This window comes from Gymnodraco acuticeps, unplaced genomic scaffold (genome assembly GCF_902827175.1).
Source record: "Gymnodraco acuticeps unplaced genomic scaffold, fGymAcu1.1, whole genome shotgun sequence".
NCBI lineage: Eukaryota > Metazoa > Chordata > Actinopteri > Perciformes > Bathydraconidae > Gymnodraco > Gymnodraco acuticeps.
In genome coordinates, this window is record NW_022990074.1 from 142,250 (window position 1) to 161,886 (window position 19,637).

At 41.1% G+C, this 19,637-nt stretch overlaps 2 protein-coding genes across 2 annotated transcripts; both read right to left on the bottom strand.

Moving 5' to 3' along the window:
- Nucleotides 1-2,218: 2,218 nt before the first annotated feature.
- Nucleotides 2,219-4,753, bottom strand: LOC117546059 (tripartite motif-containing protein 16-like). Its single transcript, XM_034216142.1, has one exon. It carries the CDS (start codon nucleotides 4,453-4,455, stop codon nucleotides 2,707-2,709), a length of 1,749 nt encoding a protein of 582 aa, XP_034072033.1. The 5' UTR covers nucleotides 4,456-4,753; the 3' UTR covers nucleotides 2,219-2,706.
- A 3,294-nt stretch (nucleotides 4,754-8,047) lies between these two features.
- Nucleotides 8,048-11,670, bottom strand: LOC117546061 (serine/threonine-protein kinase Nek7-like). Its single transcript, XM_034216144.1, has 4 exons — nucleotides 11,640-11,670; nucleotides 8,828-8,935; nucleotides 8,543-8,637; nucleotides 8,048-8,173 (listed from the first exon to the last, which is right to left on the bottom strand). Exons 1-4 carry the CDS (start codon nucleotides 11,668-11,670, stop codon nucleotides 8,048-8,050), a joined length of 360 nt encoding a protein of 119 aa, XP_034072035.1.
- Between the last annotated feature and the right edge of the window lie 7,967 nt (nucleotides 11,671-19,637).

Genomic DNA, 19,637 nt, shown 5'->3' on the forward strand with positions numbered 1-19,637 from the left:
GGGAAAGTAAAGGAGTTAACCCAGGTATAAGATACAAAGTGATTCTGACCTTGTATAGTTCCGATGCTGTCACGCTCTGTTCAGAAGAAAGATACTTTTTCCCAGAACTCTAATTCGCTTAGGAGTAAAATGGGACGGAAGAGCCGACACATCTCCACCTCCAAATATATCCATATATACTGTTGTTTCTTCATGCAAAGGCCCCCTGTTTCTGACTGGCTGGTCCCGATACCTGCATCGCACAGCAGTAGAACTGGGAGTCCGGAGTACTCTGTAAACTTGTATTGGTGTTTTTTACCATTAAAATCAGATTATTGTTATAACTTTATGCCGGTGTGTTGAACTCCCTCTTTTATCAATCTGACCAGGCTCATCTAACGGACGGCGCGGAGCACAGTTGGGCTTTGAGCCACCACTATTGTGTCTGCTCCTACAACAGTGAGCGACTCTTTCGTGCAGTGTCCAGCGTCCTTGATGAGAAAAGGAACCGGCTCTCACCTGACAGGGTAGAGATGCTGATTTTCCTTAAAAAAAACCTCCACTTAATTGTGAAGCCGGAGAGTGAGAGTGAGTAAGAAGTAAGAGTGCAGCTCACATTCAAGAGCTGACCGTCCCTTGATTTAAAAAACAAACAAAAAAAACCAGTGCCTTGCAATTGTATATCCATGTTTTTGTTTACATTTTATATTTGAATTGTGTTACTCCAGTAAGATGGAAATATAATACTTTGTTTATTCATGTTATGTGAAGCTGCTGTTGTTCATTGCATTAATACTAGACTAGTTAGTCTTAAGGCTAGAATTCTGCACTAAGCCACATTTGTATTTTATTATTTGTGACTGAATGTGAACTTGTGAAGCTCGTCAAGCTACCTCTTTCCAATACAGTTATTTTTGTTTTCTTACTGCACTCAATTTGTTTACATGGTTATTTTGTGGTGGACCACTGATAAGCTTTATTTAGTTTTTGATCCAATGCTGCTGTGAAGCTATCCATGTTGGATAGAATGGGTCATTTCAATACAAAAATAACCTTAAGGGACAACTTGAATGCCTATCGGCCACTAGAGGAACTGCAGTGTGTGGCACTTCCGTATTGGCGTCCCGGCTCTTCCCCAGAGTTTGCCGCTTGGTTTGGACACACCTTCTCATTCAATGGTTTTGGTTCATGTTTATTGATTTCTACTTTGAAGATTAATACTGAAGACATCAAAACTATGAACGAACACATATGGAATTAACAAAAAACAACAACAAAAAGTGTTAAAAAAATCCAGAATATTATTTGTATGTTCTATTCTTCAAAGTAGCCCCTTTTGCCTCGATGAACGCTTTGCACACTCTTGGCTTCTCTCAGTCAGCTTCATGAGGTCGTCCCCGGTTTTCAATTAACACGTGTGCCTTGTCAAGAGTCAATTTGTGGAATTATTTGCCTTCTTAATGTGTTTTGAAATGTGTTTATATTTCTGCAGAAACAAATCTGCCCCAATTAGAGTGAGTGGTACAAAGTCACTTTTCTACAAATAATGCATCCACCTATTAAGTTCCTTTACATACACTGTCTGTAGGATTCAACTATTTTACCAGCTGATTTGTTGTAGTGTTTTGAGTGTAGCTAAGGTGTTAAGGGGAGTTTCTCACACACACACACACACACACACACACACACACACACACACACACACACACACACACACACACACACACAGCTCTAATTTCTCTCACAAAGACTCACCCTTTTTTTATCTCTCACACCTGCTGTCTTTCTGCTGACACAATCTCAATCTCATACCTGAGTTCTGTTGTGTTGTCTCACACACACACACACACGCACACGCACACACACACACCTCGCTTTATGCTCTTACATTAGACTCAAAACAAACCCACAGAAGAACAGAAGCTCAATGTTCCCTGTGTGACTTTAACGCAACGTGACGCAGGAGTTCCTTCCTGTTCCGCTCAGACCGGTCTGACATCAAACTGCTGCTGCTGGAGAAACGGCTCACGCCTCAGGCTCCATTATTTATCTGAGCAAGAGATGCCTTTTTCAGATTGTACAAGTACCTTTTTCAGCTCTGGTTTCATCAGATTTGTCTTAATCCTACAAATAAATACAATATATATAAAAACAGGAAAATATCTTGTTTCAGAAAAATAATTGATATATATATTTATAATTAAAAAAAAAAGCAAAAGACAGAGATTTTCACTTTTTTCCTCTTAGTTCTTTTATTAACAAGAAAAACCCAAACATTATAAAATATACAGATATATATATATAGAATATTTTTTATGACATTTCTTTTAATTTGTTTTGTTGCATTATTCAAACTTTCATTGATGCATTCAATACATTGAGACTTAGTTACAAATTAAAACAGAGAAACAACAACATACAAATACATCAATATCGATATTCAACAAGTATTTAGAGCAAAGTTGACATTTCCATGCAGAGAGATATGAGTTGAGGTGAACAGAAGTGCTCCTGAGCAGTGACAGCCTCCATGGCTCAACAGACACAGGAAGGAGCGCCGCCTAAAGGAACTCCAACATCTGCAGAACAACTCATGAGAAGATGTTAAAGCACATCCCATCATGTTTGATTGACAGCTGATCTCTGTGCAGTGAAGACATGAGCCATCAGCTCTGATGGACACACGGTGAGTTTAAGAAGTACAAGAGTTCCTCAAGTGACTTCAGGCTATTTCAGTTTACAAAACTCAGCTGTGGCTCCATAATAAAAAAGCCGAACTCCAGCATGTAGCGGCTGAGTGAATGTGGTCTGCACTCTGTGGAGGAGAGTCATGGTTTCAGAGACGCTGTAGAAGGACAGAATACCTGCTCTGTGATCCAGGTACACTCCTACTCTGGAGGACGGAGGACCTGAGACGGGAGTGTTGATACTGTTGTAACGAAATAAATAACTGTTTTGGTAACAATCTAAGGACCAAGATTTGTCATTGAATCCAAATCCACTTTCATTCCCTGCTCTGCTGATATTCTTGTATGCGACTGCTACATAAACTCTTCTCCCTCTCCACTCCACCTCCCAGTAACACCGTCCACTCAGACTCTCTCTACTCAGGACCTGATGATAATAAGTGAATCTGTCTGGGTGACTGGAATAAGACTGTGGTTGTTGCATGTATGTTGCTTTTCTGCTCCCCTCAGATAATAACAGATGTGTGTTTGCTGTGTTTGGATCCAGAGTGACTTCCTGTGAATATTGTAAGAACCCAGCTCTGGTGGTGGGCTCTGCTGCTGACAGTAAAACATCCACTTCAGTCGATGAGACGTTTGTCCATTCCTCTCTCAGGGCGTCCTGTAGTTTGTCTCTGAGTGCTGACAGGGCCGCCGTCACGTCCTCAAAGTAGCTCAGAGGACGGATGTTGATGCTGGAGGAGTGTGTAGCTTCACTGAGGGCTGGCAGTGAGGGGTAGCTGAGCAGGAACTGGTTGTGATCCTCTATGTGAGACAGCAGCTTCAGCTCAGCGTCTCTCCTCTTCAGCTCAGAGATCTCCTGCTCCAGCTTCTCCTGGAGCTCTCTGACTCGACTCACTTCTCTCTCCTGCTGGGATCTGAGCTGCTGCTTCACATCAGAGCTTCTCTTCTCCATGAGACGGATCAGCTCAGTGAACGTCTTCTCACTGTCCTCCACTGCTTTATCAGCAGAGCCATTGACGGCCTCCACCTCCTGCTGAAGCAGCTTCACCTCCTTCTCTCCGTCCTGGATCCTCTGCTGGATGTTGAGTCGACTCCCCTCCAGCTCTCTCTGCCTCTCAGTCCTCTCTGCTGCAGCTGACACCGTGTCGTGGCCTTTGTGTTCGTCCACAGAGCAGAGATAACAGATACTCTGCTGATCAGTGCGGCAGAATATCTTCATCACCTCGTCGTGACGAGGGCAGATGTTCTCCTGGAGCATCTTGGAGGGCTCCACCAGCTTGTGTTTCTTTAATTGAGCGACGTCATAATGAAGCTGGAGGTGTTGCTCGCAGTAAGATACAAGACACACGAGGCAGGACTTACAGGCTCTCAGCTTCCTCCCAGTGCAGACATCACAGGCCACATCTTCAGCTCCAGCATAGCAGAGATCAGCAGGAGCAGCTTGGAGTCCAGTCTTCTTCAGCTCCTCCACTAAAGCTGCTAACATGGTGTTCTTCAGCAGGACAGGCCTCGGTGTGAAGCTCTGCCTGCACTGAGGGCAGCTGTGGATTAGCTCTCCATCCCAGTGGTGTTTGATACAGTCCTTGCAGTAGCTGTGTCCACAGGGAATAGTGACCGGATCCTTCAGTAGATCCAGACAGATCGAACAAGAGAAGGTTTCCCGGTCCAGCTGAACTCCTTTCTGCGCCATCTCACCTCTCAGTGTCAGCGAGTGTCTGAGTTTCACTTCCTGAGAGCTGAAACTATGTGAGCTGTGATCTGAACAGCATGTGTGTGAGCAGTGCATGTGGCCTATCAGCTCTTGTACTTTACCCACATGTTGGTTACACCCATCCCCCTCAGTGTGGATCTGAAGGGGAGGAACCAGGAAATACAGAGTGGAGCTGGCTGTGTCTGAGAGCAGGAAGAAGAGGGAGGGCTCATCAAACTCTGACTCGTTCCAGGAGGAGGAGCAGACACTCTGAACTGTTTCCTCATTTACAAACGGAGCCTCGCTCACAACCTGCTTATAATAACAACATTCGTTTTAAAGTCAGGCTTTTGTAGCACACAGATCCACACTCATGGTGGCAGTGGTGTAAGAAGTACTCAGATATTCTACCAAAGCAAAAGTAGAAATACTACGGGGTAAAAATACTCTGTTACAAGTAAAAGTACAAAAGCATTGGTATCAAAATATACTTAAAGTACCAAAAGTAAAAGTACTCCTTATGCATTATGGCCCTTTTCAGAATCCTATATATATATATATATATTGAGTTACTATAATGATTATTGATGTGTGTTATCACAGTTAGTAAATGAAGAGCTGATTTGAATACCTTGATGTCTTGCTGCTCGATATCTTATCCTATAAATATCTGTCAAAGTGTATTTAATAATTGATTTATATTTTTGAATTATTTACTAATCTATATCTAACTAGTAAAAGCTGTGAAATGAATGCAGTGGATTCAAAAGAACAATACTGTCTTTTAAAATGTAGCGCAGTGGAAGTATAAAGCAGCATACAGGGCCGGCCCTAGACATTTTGGTGCCCTAGGCCAGATTATGATTTGGTGCCCCCCCCCCCCCCCCTCCAAGCAATACACAATAGAATATATAAAGAATAAATGAAAAATCTCTACAAAAGACAAATACACTACAACAACTGAAACGTATTGACATGTTGGTTATATACAGAAAGAAGGTTTCAAATGTATTCATTATTGTATGAACATGTTTTAATTGGGGGGTGCACGTCACATCCTCCAGGGGGGTCCAGGGGTATGCCCCCCTGGAAACATTTGTTTTAACATTTTAAAGTAAAATGCTTCAATCTGGTGCACTTTGAGCAGAATTATTAGAGACTAGATCTAGGGGGTACAACTCTAAAGCACCCATATGAAAAAGATCGGTTTACATTTTAATAATCAAATAAGGATGTGAACATAACCAATAACATACCATAGCCAATAACAAATAAATGTAACGTATTTTATTTTTGTTGTTCATTCATATCTTATTTTACCAGTTAACATTTATTTATTTATGCGTATTTTTTAATATCTCCAGTTTTAAACGATATGTTTGGTTACTGGCCTATAGTATATTGGAATGATTTCAAACCTGTTTTTATTTATCCTAATAATTATAAAGGTGTTCCTTGTAAATATTTGTTTACATAAATTGTGATCAAACCGTTTGAGACCCACTGAGATAACTAGACTAAAGTGAACTATCTAAACACTCAGAGAGTCCTTTACCTCACTGAGCTGTAGTTGTCAGCCTCAATCCAACAACAATCCGCGGTACCGATGCGCGCCCTAGGCGACCGCCTAGTTCGCCAGTGCCAAGGGCCGGCCCTGGCAGCATAAACTGAGACGTATTGACTACTCACTACTTACTGTGCGTATTGTCCCATTTTAAGATTATTTCATTTCGATATATTCATGTGTTTGTTACATCCCTAATAAAGTGTAGGGGAAATGGAGACAGTAACAAACAACAGCCAATAACAGTCAGGGTGAAAGTGCACTGTTGCTCGCTTTTTGTTACCAAACCTTTTTGTATTTTGAACTGCACCTGGGTCCTATTTTCCCCAAACCTGACATATGGAGGTCTTTAAAACTCTCAAACACACACACACACACAATGTTTACATTACTTCAGGGGATATTACTTAACATTGACTTTGACTTAAATGCATTTCCTGGAGACTTATCCTAACCTTAACCATAACCAACACATGACTTACCCTAAACCTAACCTTAATCCTAACCAAGTCTTCACCCTAAAATTAATGATACCCCTTATGGGGACCTCCATTTAGTCCCCCCATAAGGCAATGTTTCTCAAACTTTTTCATACCAAGGTCCACTTAACCAATAAAAAAACACTCTCGGACCACCTAACTCCACAAATATCCAAAATCACATCGTTTTTCTAGAACAGATTACAAATCGCCTGAAAATGGTACAAACAAGTGGCAACATTTGTGATGAAGGTGTTGCGCTGGGCTATATCATGCAATTGAATGTGAAACTTAAACTCGCTCCATTGCGGAGATATTCCCGCAATACGAGCGAGTGCGGAAAACTCTAATTAATTAATTAATTTCAAATGTGAAAATTTACCAATATACTCAAGGCAGGGGTGGATCTAGCGGGGTGTTAACTGCCACCCTAAACAATAGCCTTGCCACCCCAGCTGCCACCCCAGTTGGCATCTTTGTTTTGAAAGAAAAGTTGTGGCTCATCGGACATTTATGAGAGAAAGTCTCTAATGTCCGAGTTCAAGTGAATGCAGCACAATATGCACGTCATGTAACCCCTCCCCCGGTCCGGCCGCGAGAGTGGAAATATGATTGGTGGCAAATTCACTTGAACGGGGGGACGGCGGAAAACGAGAAGCATTTCGGACCCAAGCACTGAAGGAATGAGGTAGTTGCGGTCTACAATGAGAGAAGAGACTGTCAGTGTGGCTGTACTCAGCATTGAATCAAAACGCACTACAGCTGTTGATCTTAATAAGTTTGTGAGGCGTTTTGCTGAACAAAATGGTAATCTCCGCATTCAGCTGTAATAGACAACTTGATGCTCTGCTCACGGATGACTCGATGAGAATAACAAACTAACCAACAAAAAGTAACCACTTTGATTTAACTAGGCCAGCAGGTAAGGACTTTCCACTGGATCATAACTGCAGCGATGTATATGTTTGAGCTGAATACACGTTTTTTAACCCTAACTGATGCAGTTAGTCACTTCTTTAATGTTTGTTCTCTCTGATGTAAAGTCCAGGTTGTAACTGTTTGCAATGAAGTCGTGGGGCGCTGAACTGTTCCTTTGAATCCTGTGAATTTTGATACATGATATAATTACTTGTCTTTCAAATTTGAAGGAGGGTGAGCAAGCATCTTGAGGAACATTCATCATTAACTCCTCCAAAAAATATAGTTTATTCAATCATAAATAATAAAAAATACAGTGATTGACAGCTGATAGGAATAATATGATTTTTAATAGTATCATATTCATTCAGACAAACATCGACGAGACAGTTAATTAATGTACTTATTGCAGCAGTCTGCATAGATTTGGTTCCCCTGCTGGTCTAAGAGTGAAACTCATTCAGTTATTGTTCAGTTAAAATTCATTAAATGATGTCTGCCACCTTATATATTTATATTTAAGGCTTTACTGATGTGCCACAATAATGTCACCTAATGTTATTGAGTTAAAATATCAATATTATGGCTTTCCAAGTGAACATTGATTGATAGACTGCGATTAAATTAGCATATACTTCTGCCAGGGGATGCCACCCCTCAAACCTCCTGCCACCCCATGAATATTTGTCTAGATCCGCCCCTGCAACAACAGCATTTGTTGTCTGTATTAATGATCTACCTTCTCAGAGTGATGGTCCGGAGGGAGGGGGGGGTAATCACACTTCTCGATCTTCTGGCAGAGGGAGAGCAGGTTCATCTTGTCCCCATAAAAGGGACTCTGCAGCGCTGCCATCTGCAGAATAAAGTGGAAGACAGGCTGGATGAGAGACATTCCTGGTGAAGACTGAAAACCAGCACGATGCAGAAGAGGTGATAGATCAGTCGCTGCTGACAGAGCGCAGACGTCCACTCTTTGGAGGATTGAAAAGGAGCTTGAAGACTTATTGTGACTTCCCAGTGACGGATGCTAGGGCCCGCTACATTTCATTATACCTGAAGAGCTCCCTTTCCATCCTCATCTAAAGCAGGCTATACGTACTATATGTGAATATTTATTAACCTCAGCTGTAGTGTAAAAGGGTTAGGGTCCAAAGTGCTTGAATTTCACTTTGGAAAAGGTGTACAAACCTTGAAAAAACAAGTACAGTGTATGTGAGCTTACCTCATACAGAAGACATCCCAGAGACCAGATATCAGACTTAAAATTGTATCCGTTCTCGTGGATCCTCTCCGGCGACATGTAGTAAGGAGTCCCCACTGGGAGAGAGAGAGTTAAGATGTTCAGAAAAACAATTGATCCTTGCTGTAAGACGATCACAGAAAACACACAGATCTAATGCTGTTTTTTAAATGTATACTTAGTTATTATTGTAACATCGAATCCATGTATATGATATATGTGTATCCATGTTCTGTATTATTAACATACGTTCTGTCCGTTCCTTACCTAAGGAGTGTGCCGCCGTGGTTTTGGAGCTGAAGAAGCGTCCTAATCCCAGGTCACCCAGCTTCACCTCACCTGTGGCTGTGATGAACACGTTGGCTGGCTTTATATCTGACAAACCACACACACACACACACACACACACACACACACACCACACACACACACACACACACACACACACACACACACACACACACATACACACACACAGACAGAAATGTTATGGCAAAGCTGATCAAATCATTGCAGGCTGTAGAGAAATGTACACTGGGTCAGGTTCAAATACCTTCCGTGTTTAAATATCGACTACAATAAGATTAAAAGAATACAAGATGTTCTTGCTGCTGATACCAATATGAAATTGCTGATGATCCATAGTGAGGTTTTTCAGCTTGTACTTTTATAACAGTAAATATAAGTCTGACCCCTCAGTGTCTAAGGCTCTCCACCAGGGGGCCGCGTAACAAAGGAGATAAATGCAAGTACGTTTAAAGAACCACAAATAGTGGAGTTGGTTTCTTCTGCTTTCAGAAACATACTAAAGTGTGTTTGTTACCCTGGTTGCTGATTGGCTAATGGTTACACAACCCAACAAAACGTTATGACATCATAAAGTGGCCAAAATCTGATCAGCTCATTTTCAGACAGGTTTTTATAGAAATGGATCAAAAAGAGAGAGAATCTTTGTTCCTGAAACTTTCAGAGTCTCTTTCCACAGAGGGGACACATGTTGATGTAGAAGAGACATGAAGAAGAGGGGACACATGTTGATGTAGAAGAGACATGAAGAAGAGGGGACACATGTTGATGTAGAAGAGACATGAAGAAGAGGGGACACATGTTGATGTAGAAGAGACATGAAGAAGAGGGGACACATGTTGATGTAGAAGAGACATGAAGAAGAGGGGACATGTTGATGTAGAAGAGACATGAAGAAGAGGGGACACATGTTGATGTAGAAGAGACATGAAGAAGAGGGGACACATGTTGATGAAGAAGGTGAAGAAGAGACAGAGACAGAAGAAGAGGGGACACATGTTGATGTAGAAGAGACATGAAGAAGAGGGGACACATGTTGATGAAGAAGAGACATGAAGAAGAGGGGACACATGTTGATGTAGAAGAGACATGAAGAAGAGGGGACACATGTGATGTAGAAGAGACATGAAGAAGAGGGGACACATGTTGATGTAGAAGAGACATGAAGAAGAGGGGACACATGTTGATGTAGAAGAGACATGAAGAAGAGGGGACACATGTTGATGTAGAAGAGACATGAGAAGAGGGACACATGTTGATGTAGAAGAGACATGAAGAAGAGGGGACACATGTTGATGTAGAAGAGACATGAAGAAGAGGGGACACATGTTGATGAGAAGAGACATGAAGAGAGGGACACATGTTGATGTAGAAGAGACAGAAGAAGAAGAGAGGGGACACATGTTGATGTAGAGACATGAAGAAGGGGACATGTTGATGTAAAGAGACATGAAGAAGAGGGGACACATGTTGATGTAGAAGAGGAGAAGAGGGGACACATGTTGATGTAGAAGAGACATGAGAAGAGGGGACACTGGTAAGGACATGAAGAGGGGACCAATGTTGATGTAGAAGAGACATGAAGAAGAGGGGACACATGTTGATGTAGAAGAGACATGAAGAAGAGGGGACACATGTTGATGTAGAAGAGACATGAAGAAGAGGGGACACATGTTGATGTAGAAGAGACATGAAGAAGAGGGGACACATGTTGATGTAGAAGAGACATGAAGAAGAGGGGACACATGTTGATGTAAAGAGACATGAAGAAGAGGGGACACATGTTGATGTAGAAAGACATGGAAGAGGGGACACATGTTGATGTAGAGAGACATGAAGAAGAGGGGACACATGTTGATGTAGAGACATGAAGAGAGGGACACATGTTGATGTAAAGAGACATGAAGAAGAGGGGACACATGTTGATGTAGAAGAGACATGAAGAAGAGGGGACACATGTTGATGTAAAGAGACATGAAGAAGAGGGGACACATGTTGATGTAAAGAGACATGAAAGAAGAGGGACACATGTTGATGTAGAAAGACATGAAGAAGAGGGGACACATGTTGATGTAGAAGAGACATGAAGAAGAGGGGACACATGTTGATGGAAGAGACATGAAGAAGAGGGGACACATGTTGATGTAGAAGAGACATGGAGAAGAGGGGACACATGTTGATGTAGAAGAGACATGAGAAGAGGGGACACATGTTGATGTAGAAGAGACATGAAAAGAGGGGACACATGTTGATGTAGAAGAGACATGAAGAAGAGGGGACACATGTTGATGTAAAAGACATGAAGAAGAGGGGACACATGTTGATGTAGAAGAGACATGAAGAGAGGGGACACATGTTGATGTAGAAGAGACATGAAGAAGAGGGGACACATGTTGATGTAGAAGAGTAACGAAGAAGGGGACACATGTTGATGTAAAGAGACATGAGAAGAGGGGACACATGTTGATGTAGAAGAGACATGAAGAAGAGGGGACACATGTTGATGTAGAAGAGACATGAAGAAGAGGGGACACATGTTTATGTAGAAGAGACATGAAGAAGAGGGGACACATGTTGATGTAGACCTGATCCACCACTACACCCCCTCCCGCAGCCTTCGTTCATCAGAAGCGAACCTCCTCTCTATCCCCACACGAACCAAGCTCCGAACCTGGGGGGACAGAGCCTTCTCCATCGCTGCCCCCACCCTCTGGAACTCCCTTCCACAACACATCAGAGACCGCACCGACCCCCCCACTTTCAAAACACTGACCAAAACACACCTCTTCAGACTGGCTTTTCATTTGTGAATTATGCTGTGTTGCTGTTTTAATATATATATATATATTTTTTTTTTCTATTTTATCATGTTTTATCAAACCACTGTAAAGCGTCTTTGAGCACCTGGAAAAGCGCTTTGAAATTAAATGTATTATTATTATTATAGAAGAGACATGAAGAAGTGGGTTTTGCCTAAGAGAGGCGAAGTCCCTCCCCTTCCGGTCGTCCCTCCTTGGGACCTTATTTCGGAAAAAGTATGTATTGAAGTCAATGAGAGAGAAAAGCTATCTTTCGATCCCGTTTGAATTGTGCAATGAATTACACACATGATGTTTGTCAATTTAAAAGATAATTTTGCAAGTCAAAAAAATCAATATGTGTCGTAAAACTGTGAATTAACACTTTTGTTTGTGTGAAACGCTCAATGAACTACATCTCCCGTCTCGCTCCACACACCAAGACGGCCGTCACGTTGAAACATTTCACTTCTTTCTTTCAGAATGAAGCGGAAAGTATTAAAAGGTGAAAATCACTCCAAGTCTGGGCGCGTTGAGAGCTGTGCACACACACAAGGGGAGTTAGTCGGTTCCAGCATGCGGGACCGGCTTTACAAGGTTTCGGTGAGTAACACGAGTGTAATGTGTAACGTTAATGTCAGCTGCTAAATTCACTTACGAGACTCTGGGATTTGTATATATTGTAATATTCTATATTTTTAAATAAAAGAATAGAAATGTTTTTATTTTACTATAATTATTTTATATTCTACATAAACCATTCATCCATTCATTTAATTCATTCAAACAGCCCTCAAACGTGTACTCTCTCGGGAGAAGACCACTGACCAGGGGGTCAGAACGATGAAGAGCACGCTCCTAGAGGCAGTGGAGACCCGCTTTGCTGAGGTAGAGGAGGAGCCACTGTACAGCATTGCCACTCTAGTGGATCCAAGATACAAAGACAGGCAAGTACAGTCAATTAATGTACCATTTGAATGCTATTATAATCGTATCTATTACGTTATGAATTATGTATATCAAACCAACCACCAGTATTCATTATTCAAGCCAATTTCTATTTTTCTTTCCTTTTAAATGTAGGTCTGTTAGATTTGTATAGAAGTAAGGCAGTTGCCTGACCTCACTGTTGTGCTGTGTGGTGTCTTGTCTTATGTTTTTCTTTGTTGTGGGTAATTGTTACATTTATCTATTTTCAGATTCTTCACAAAGTCAGACAATCTGAGGCTTGCCACGGATAACCTCATCCTGGAGGGGGCGAAGATAGAGAGGGCTGCCAGTGAAGAGCCAGAGGCAGCAGAGCCTATGCGCAACACACCACGCCAAGAAGCAAGCAGCAGCCTGGGCAGCGTCTTGGACGAGATCTTGGAAGAGAATCAGCTCGAGGCCCGGTCCGTGAGTACATCAGCTGATGTCCAGGTACAGACCTATCTCTCAGAGCAAGCCAGCGTTCAAGGGTACTATGACTATGCTTGCACGTCATGGTACCATAGCACCTCCAAGGCGCTAAAAAAAAAACTTCAAACATCGCAAAATAAACTGGTCAGACTACTGCTTGACCTTTCATCTAGAACCCACCTCACCTCTGCCCACTTTGACAACCTAGGATGGCTTAGAGTAGACGACAGAGTACAGCTACTTGCAATGGGCCTGGTCTACAAGATCCACTACACCTCTATGGTACCCATGTACATGTCAAAATGCTTCCCAAAGGTCAAGGAATACCATGATCATAACACCAGAGGGAGCTCCACAAATTATGTGAAACCCAGATTTGGCACAAAAAAGGGGGAATACACGTTTCGCAATGATGCCACATCAAGGTGGAACGCTCTTCCCACAACTGTAAAAGGAAAGTAAAACTATACTTACCTTCAAAACCTCTCTTAAAGAGCACCTTCGGGGGAGAGCATTGTAAAACTGGCCCCGGTAATGGTACAAAATCTCAACCTGTCGTTCAATGGACAGCTTCCCCCCCCCCCCATCTATGTATATACTCGCATTTTAGACTCTGTTACTAACTGTATATCTGTAGACTTGGTATGTCTTAAATGTCCGGTTAGGATGTATTAGAACGAAATCTAAAATATAAATTGTAAATAAGCCATCTGTATGTAAAAAACCACCTGTATGTAAATTGTAAATAAGCCATCTGTATGACAAATATGTCTTATATGATATGATGAATTGGAAATGGGGGACCTTGATGTAAACAAGACGAAAGTCTTTCTCTGGTCTGCATCCCCTTAACAATTGTATGTTTTGAGCTGTACTGTACTGTACCCAATAAACAAGCTGTTAATACACTTTTCAATCAATCAATCAATCAAGCCCTAGGAAAAGCAATCCTCTACACTACTGGAAAGATAATGCTTCACGGTTCCCCTCACTGGCTGCTGTTGCAACCAGGTTTCTCTGTGGACAGTAAAGCACCCAGATATTGTTCTAAACTGTATTAAAGTAAACAGGTATTATCTTGAACTGTATTGAAGTGAACATGTATTATTTGGGACTGTTTAAAGTAATCCTATATATATAAACCTTCTTACCTACACTCCATGACCCAGAGACCCTGACACACACACATACACCCCCTCCTGTCTTCATGCAGCACACACACATAAACTCCTCAACCCAGATATCAGCAACACACACACATATGCCTCTGCTTATCAGCACACACACACACACACACACACACTTTCCCTCACTAACACACACACATGTTCTTTTTCTTTGGTCCTTGCTGAGAATAATCCGAAGCACCAATATTTCTGTGTACAATGTTTGATTGTTTTAAAAGAATAGTTTGTGTGAAATCTTCCCTGGGAAAGTAAAGGAGTTAACCCAGGTATAAGATACAAAGTGATTCTGACCTTGTATAGTTCCGATGCTGTCACGCTCTGTTCAGAAGAAAGATACTTTTTCCCAGAACTCTAATTCGCTTAGGAGTCAAATGGGACGGAAGAGCCGACACATCTCCACCTCCAAATATATCCATATATACTGTTGTTTCTTCATGCAAAAGGCCCCCTGTTTCTGACTGGCTGGTCCCGATACCTGCATCTCACAGCAGTAGAACTGGGAGTCCGGAGTACTCTGTAAACTTGTATTGGTGTTTTTTACCATTAAAATCAGATTATTGTTATAACTTTTATGCCGGTGTGTTGAACTCCCTCTTTTATCAATCTGACCAGGCTCATCTAACGGACGGCGCGGAGCAGAGGTGGGCTTTGAGCCACCACTATTGTGTCTGCTCCTACAATCTGGTGACCCCGACGTGATGAGTGCTGGTCTCCAGGAGTAACACCGACAGCCAGCGGACGAATTTCAGTCCAGGGGAGGACACCTGCACACCATTGACAACTAAATCAGGACGTCCAGATACAAAGGTGAGCAGACACCTGTTGATTGTCAAAGTCTGTAATTGGCTATACTACAAAACATTTAGAGTTGTCAGCGGCGTTCTCAGTGTCCTTAGTCATGGTAAAAAATACAATACTGAACACAGTGTTTGTAGAGTCAGGTAGATGAGTCCTGTACCTAAGGCACTAAGTGTTGGTGAAGAGTCTGGTATTGCAGTCCAGTACCTTTAACTCACTAAAGTAAGAAGGGGCTTAGAGTCAGGTAGAACAGTCTGGACCTAAGGCACCGAGTTAAAGTGCTTAGTCAGGTATAGAGTTCTGCAGCTAAGGCACTGAGTGTTTGTAAGACTCGGGTAAATAGCTATAAGTCCAGTTCCTTAATTCACTAAAAAGAAGAAGAAAAAAAGAAAAAAGAAAGAAAAGTGAACCAGCGAGAGCGTGAGGTAGTTTAGTCCGGCACGGCTGACTCGCTGGGAACATTCTGTAGACTATAGACTGAATATTATATGTGGGTTTTCAAGAGGAGATACGCAACTTTCAAAATCAATTTGAAACGACCGGATCTCGCAAACTCTTGCTGTGGGGGTGATCTGAACGGCTAAACGTGACGATAAAGGATTTTTTTGGTTTGGGTTAATCTCCTTGTGTCGGTCGCATCTCTATATAGGGGTGTCGAAGCACCGGCAAAGACCAGAATTATCTGTTGAAATATACATCGCACAAAAAAAGCCGGACAGAATGTATAAGGGAATAAACTCTGTGTGAACTTTTTACGTCGAATCTGTGTAATAATTGAGAAAATAGAGCATAGCAGGAGATACACAAGACAATTGCAGAGCTGAGAGATTCATCAAGACAGAGGAAGCTCATTTGTGGTCAGCTGCTGCCCACTGGTGGGGAACAGGGTGTAACAATATTCTGGGATTGGAACTCTGAATTCAGAATAGAATATAGGACGACAAGATTTGTCCAGTGTATTAATAAATACAAGTAATTTAGTCAGATAATAGATACGAAGTCAATTATGGAAGAAAAGTAAAAGAAAAAGAGCAAGCTATTCATCACAATTGTATTTTTATGTTATGAATAAAACAAAAAGAAGTAGCCTAAGTGATAAGCAGAAGGGTTTTTGAACGCTTGTCAGTCAGAAGGAATCTATTAATGTGTAAGACAGGGGTGCTTATGCCCGCTTCGGTTTTCAATGTCCGCCATCACGTTAAAACAGAGGATTGGTGGCATTTTCAGTTCATTGCTTGCTTCCACACGCCTTTTCCCCTCCTTGTCTCTTTCATGACTTTAGTTCATGCATTAGAACGATTGCTATAGTAACTTTCCGTGTTTCTGGAAGTCAAACTCACTGTTCACATTACGGAGTATATTTCCGGAACGGCCTTTCAAAATAAAAGCCACAGGCCGCTGTTCACCAGAGATGCCTTCACAATAAAACAGTAATTAGCTTAACAATATATTTAACTTATATTACGTCCTTAAACATTGATTTTAATTCATTATAGTTTTCAAATACGGCGCGGATTGAATACAGTTATTTGTGTATTCTGTTACAACCTCACCATGCTTGTAACACCACTTAGATACACAATTTGAAAATGAATAGCATTAACCAAGTAGATAAAAGATTAGTAGCCTTTAGTGGTTAAGGAGGGTGTCCTTGTTTTGCCTATTAACTAAGAACTGAAGTAATAAAGAATGGGCAGACTACTACCATTAGTTTGTTTTAACATTCACATGTTTCAGCATTCCTGACCTCAGCCGTTTTATTTTGTAACCCGTTGGGAGAGAGATTTAAATTGAGTTTTTCTCAGTAGCTGAATGTGATTACAGCAGCATTGGATAGTTCTGCACCACCTTTTGGGTTCTCTGAATCAGTGTGTTGGTGAGGAGTTGCTCACTGCAAACAGAAGAAGTTTGCAAAGAACGCATCTCTGAGGAGATATTGACATGTTGCTTGTGCCTCGTTGTCAAGGCAACAGTGGTGTGAAGAGGTACTGCGGTTTTGGGGGATTTCTGCTGTACAGAGGACAACGTGTGTCTGCCAAGTGATTCCTTCCCTCATCCCAATGCCAGGGAGAGTTTCCGTGGAGCCCACTGACCAGGGCCGGTCCTAGCTTTTTTGGGGACCCTGCCCTGACTACAGCTGCATCACTGACTGTGCTCATTATGACAAGGTCTTGAGACATGCTTGCCTCAGATGGTTCAGACTCTGAAGGAATGATGCAATGATTTTACAGCATAATTGTGCAAGAGTTTCCCGGGGGGTGGTGTAGAAACCTTAATGCTTAATGTTTAGATAAGAGGCTGCTGGTTTAAATGATGGTCTGGAATACTGAAAAGATTAAAGTTTAATATTCTTGGTTAGCAAACAAGACATCTGATTATTATGTCACACATAATAATCTTGTTATAGAAACTAGCTATGGGTAAAACGTGTGGTTGTTTATACCATTGTTATCATGAACAAAAGATAAATAAGGAAATAGTATCTGCTTAAAGATGAACGGATTTCATAGAGAGGGTTAGTTATTGTGAATACTCCACAAGGTATCTACTAATGTATTTTAAAGAACCACATTTAAAGAACTTGAATTGACTTGATAAATAAGTGAAGATAAGAAGATGTATTAACCATGAATTAATCAATTGGTAAATTAAAAATAGCGGTAAAGAGGAAAACTATTAGAGTGAAGTGAAAAATCCTCCTAAAACACACTGATGGAAAAGGGGGGGGGGGGGCATGATGGAAGTATGCACTAGACTTTAAGTAGTGGGTGTTTGGGAGTTAGGAGTACAGTGTAGAACCATATTCTTCAATCTTTCATCATATTTACAAATGATTCTTTTAGAGTTTTATTCATGTGTGAATTTGGTAGTGTTTTAATTTGTTACAGTATTGATCAGTTCAAAGGGAGAGTTTTAGTAACATCTCTATAAGATCAGACAAATATTTATTTATATAGGCCATGTTGAAGGGAAAGCTAGTTCTAAACAAAATATAGTATTTCAATTTGAGGTACTGGTTTCACCATGGTGACATAGTTATTACCATAGGAGGGCTTTCGGATGGACATACGAAATGACTTCTGTTTTTAAATCCTTGATAAAGGAAGGAGTAATTGTTGCATGTTCGGACACCCAGGGTTCCACGCACTGTTATAGAGGGTAACATTGTTCTTTAAGTGCACCAGAATTGAAGATAAATTAATATAATGAGTTATGAAATACATAGCAGAGCTTTACAGATCCTAATAATGTTTTGACTCAAGAAAATAATTATATGCACAAGTTTCTGATCTATTAGACATGTTAATATAGATTAGGTGTTAATGAACTGCAGTAGTAGAACTATAAGGAAGTGAGTTTTGTACCAAGTTGCAGGAAGTGTGGGAAGTGTGGGAAACAGCTGTCCCAATGAAAAGTTAGAGATATCTGGAAAATTATAGTTGTAATCGTGAATTAATAAATGATGGCGCTCCATATATGACAGATTTTTGTAGACAAAGGATACTGGCCTGCTGAAATATCAAAGTCTCTGCAGAGCACGACACGTGGCCAAAAAGACTGAGACCAAATGACCTTTGACCCTGGACAGTGTGACTTGAGAAGGCACTGTGAATGACTGACTCTGGGGTGAACCTGACCAAACTTGACTTTACAACCTGACAGTGTGAGTGAGTGTATGTCTGCATATGATCAGTGCAACTGCATGATTTAAAACAATGACTAATCAAGCATGCTTTTGGCCTAACACATTATTTTGGGGCTCTGTGGGAAATGAGAGGTTTCCTAAAATGTGTGACCCGTTTCTAATCTACTGGATATTTCACTCCCACAGGCAGTGGGAATGAAGATTCGGTTTCTTCTAGGACTGAAAGATGGAGAGAAACACTTCATTTCACTGAAGTGTTTACTGTGGAAATGATGGATGTACATTTGTGAATAATGTTTGGTATTTTCTTATAATCAATTATTACCTGAAGGTTTTCTTCCCATACAGGATTTTGTTACACATGGGTTCATGTGTAACAAAGGGGGAGTGTCTGACCATTGATTGACAGTTTTAGAATGAACCTGCTCCATATCTGGGGATAAGATACTGTTTGGTGAATGTTGACATGTCTCTAATATTGATTGAGTTATAGCAGGTAACACAGTGGCCAAGGGGCTACTGATGTAACTCCAGAATGGAATACTGAAGAAGTTGACCTGTGAGTAATGTTTCAACAGGTATAAAAGTAACTGAGGTTTGAAATGTAGAAAGAACATATTACAGTTAAAGCTAAAACATAGTAATGTAATGAGACAGAATTTAATTTAGACAACATCATGTAACTAGCCGGGTAAAGAAGTAAAAGCCATAGACTTTATTGTTTAGGTCATTATGGGGATATACATTTCATCTAAATTCATAATAGAAAGACATTTGATGACAGTTTGTTGGAATTCTGTATTCATTTTTTCAGCGTGATAATATCTAAGCACTGACAGGTAGAAGCAGTATCACCAGGAAATCATTCACTTTGGTAGTATCGTGATTTTAGTTGCTTTTGAATCCATAACATTAGTGTGTTTCTTTGCCAGACACATTAGCAG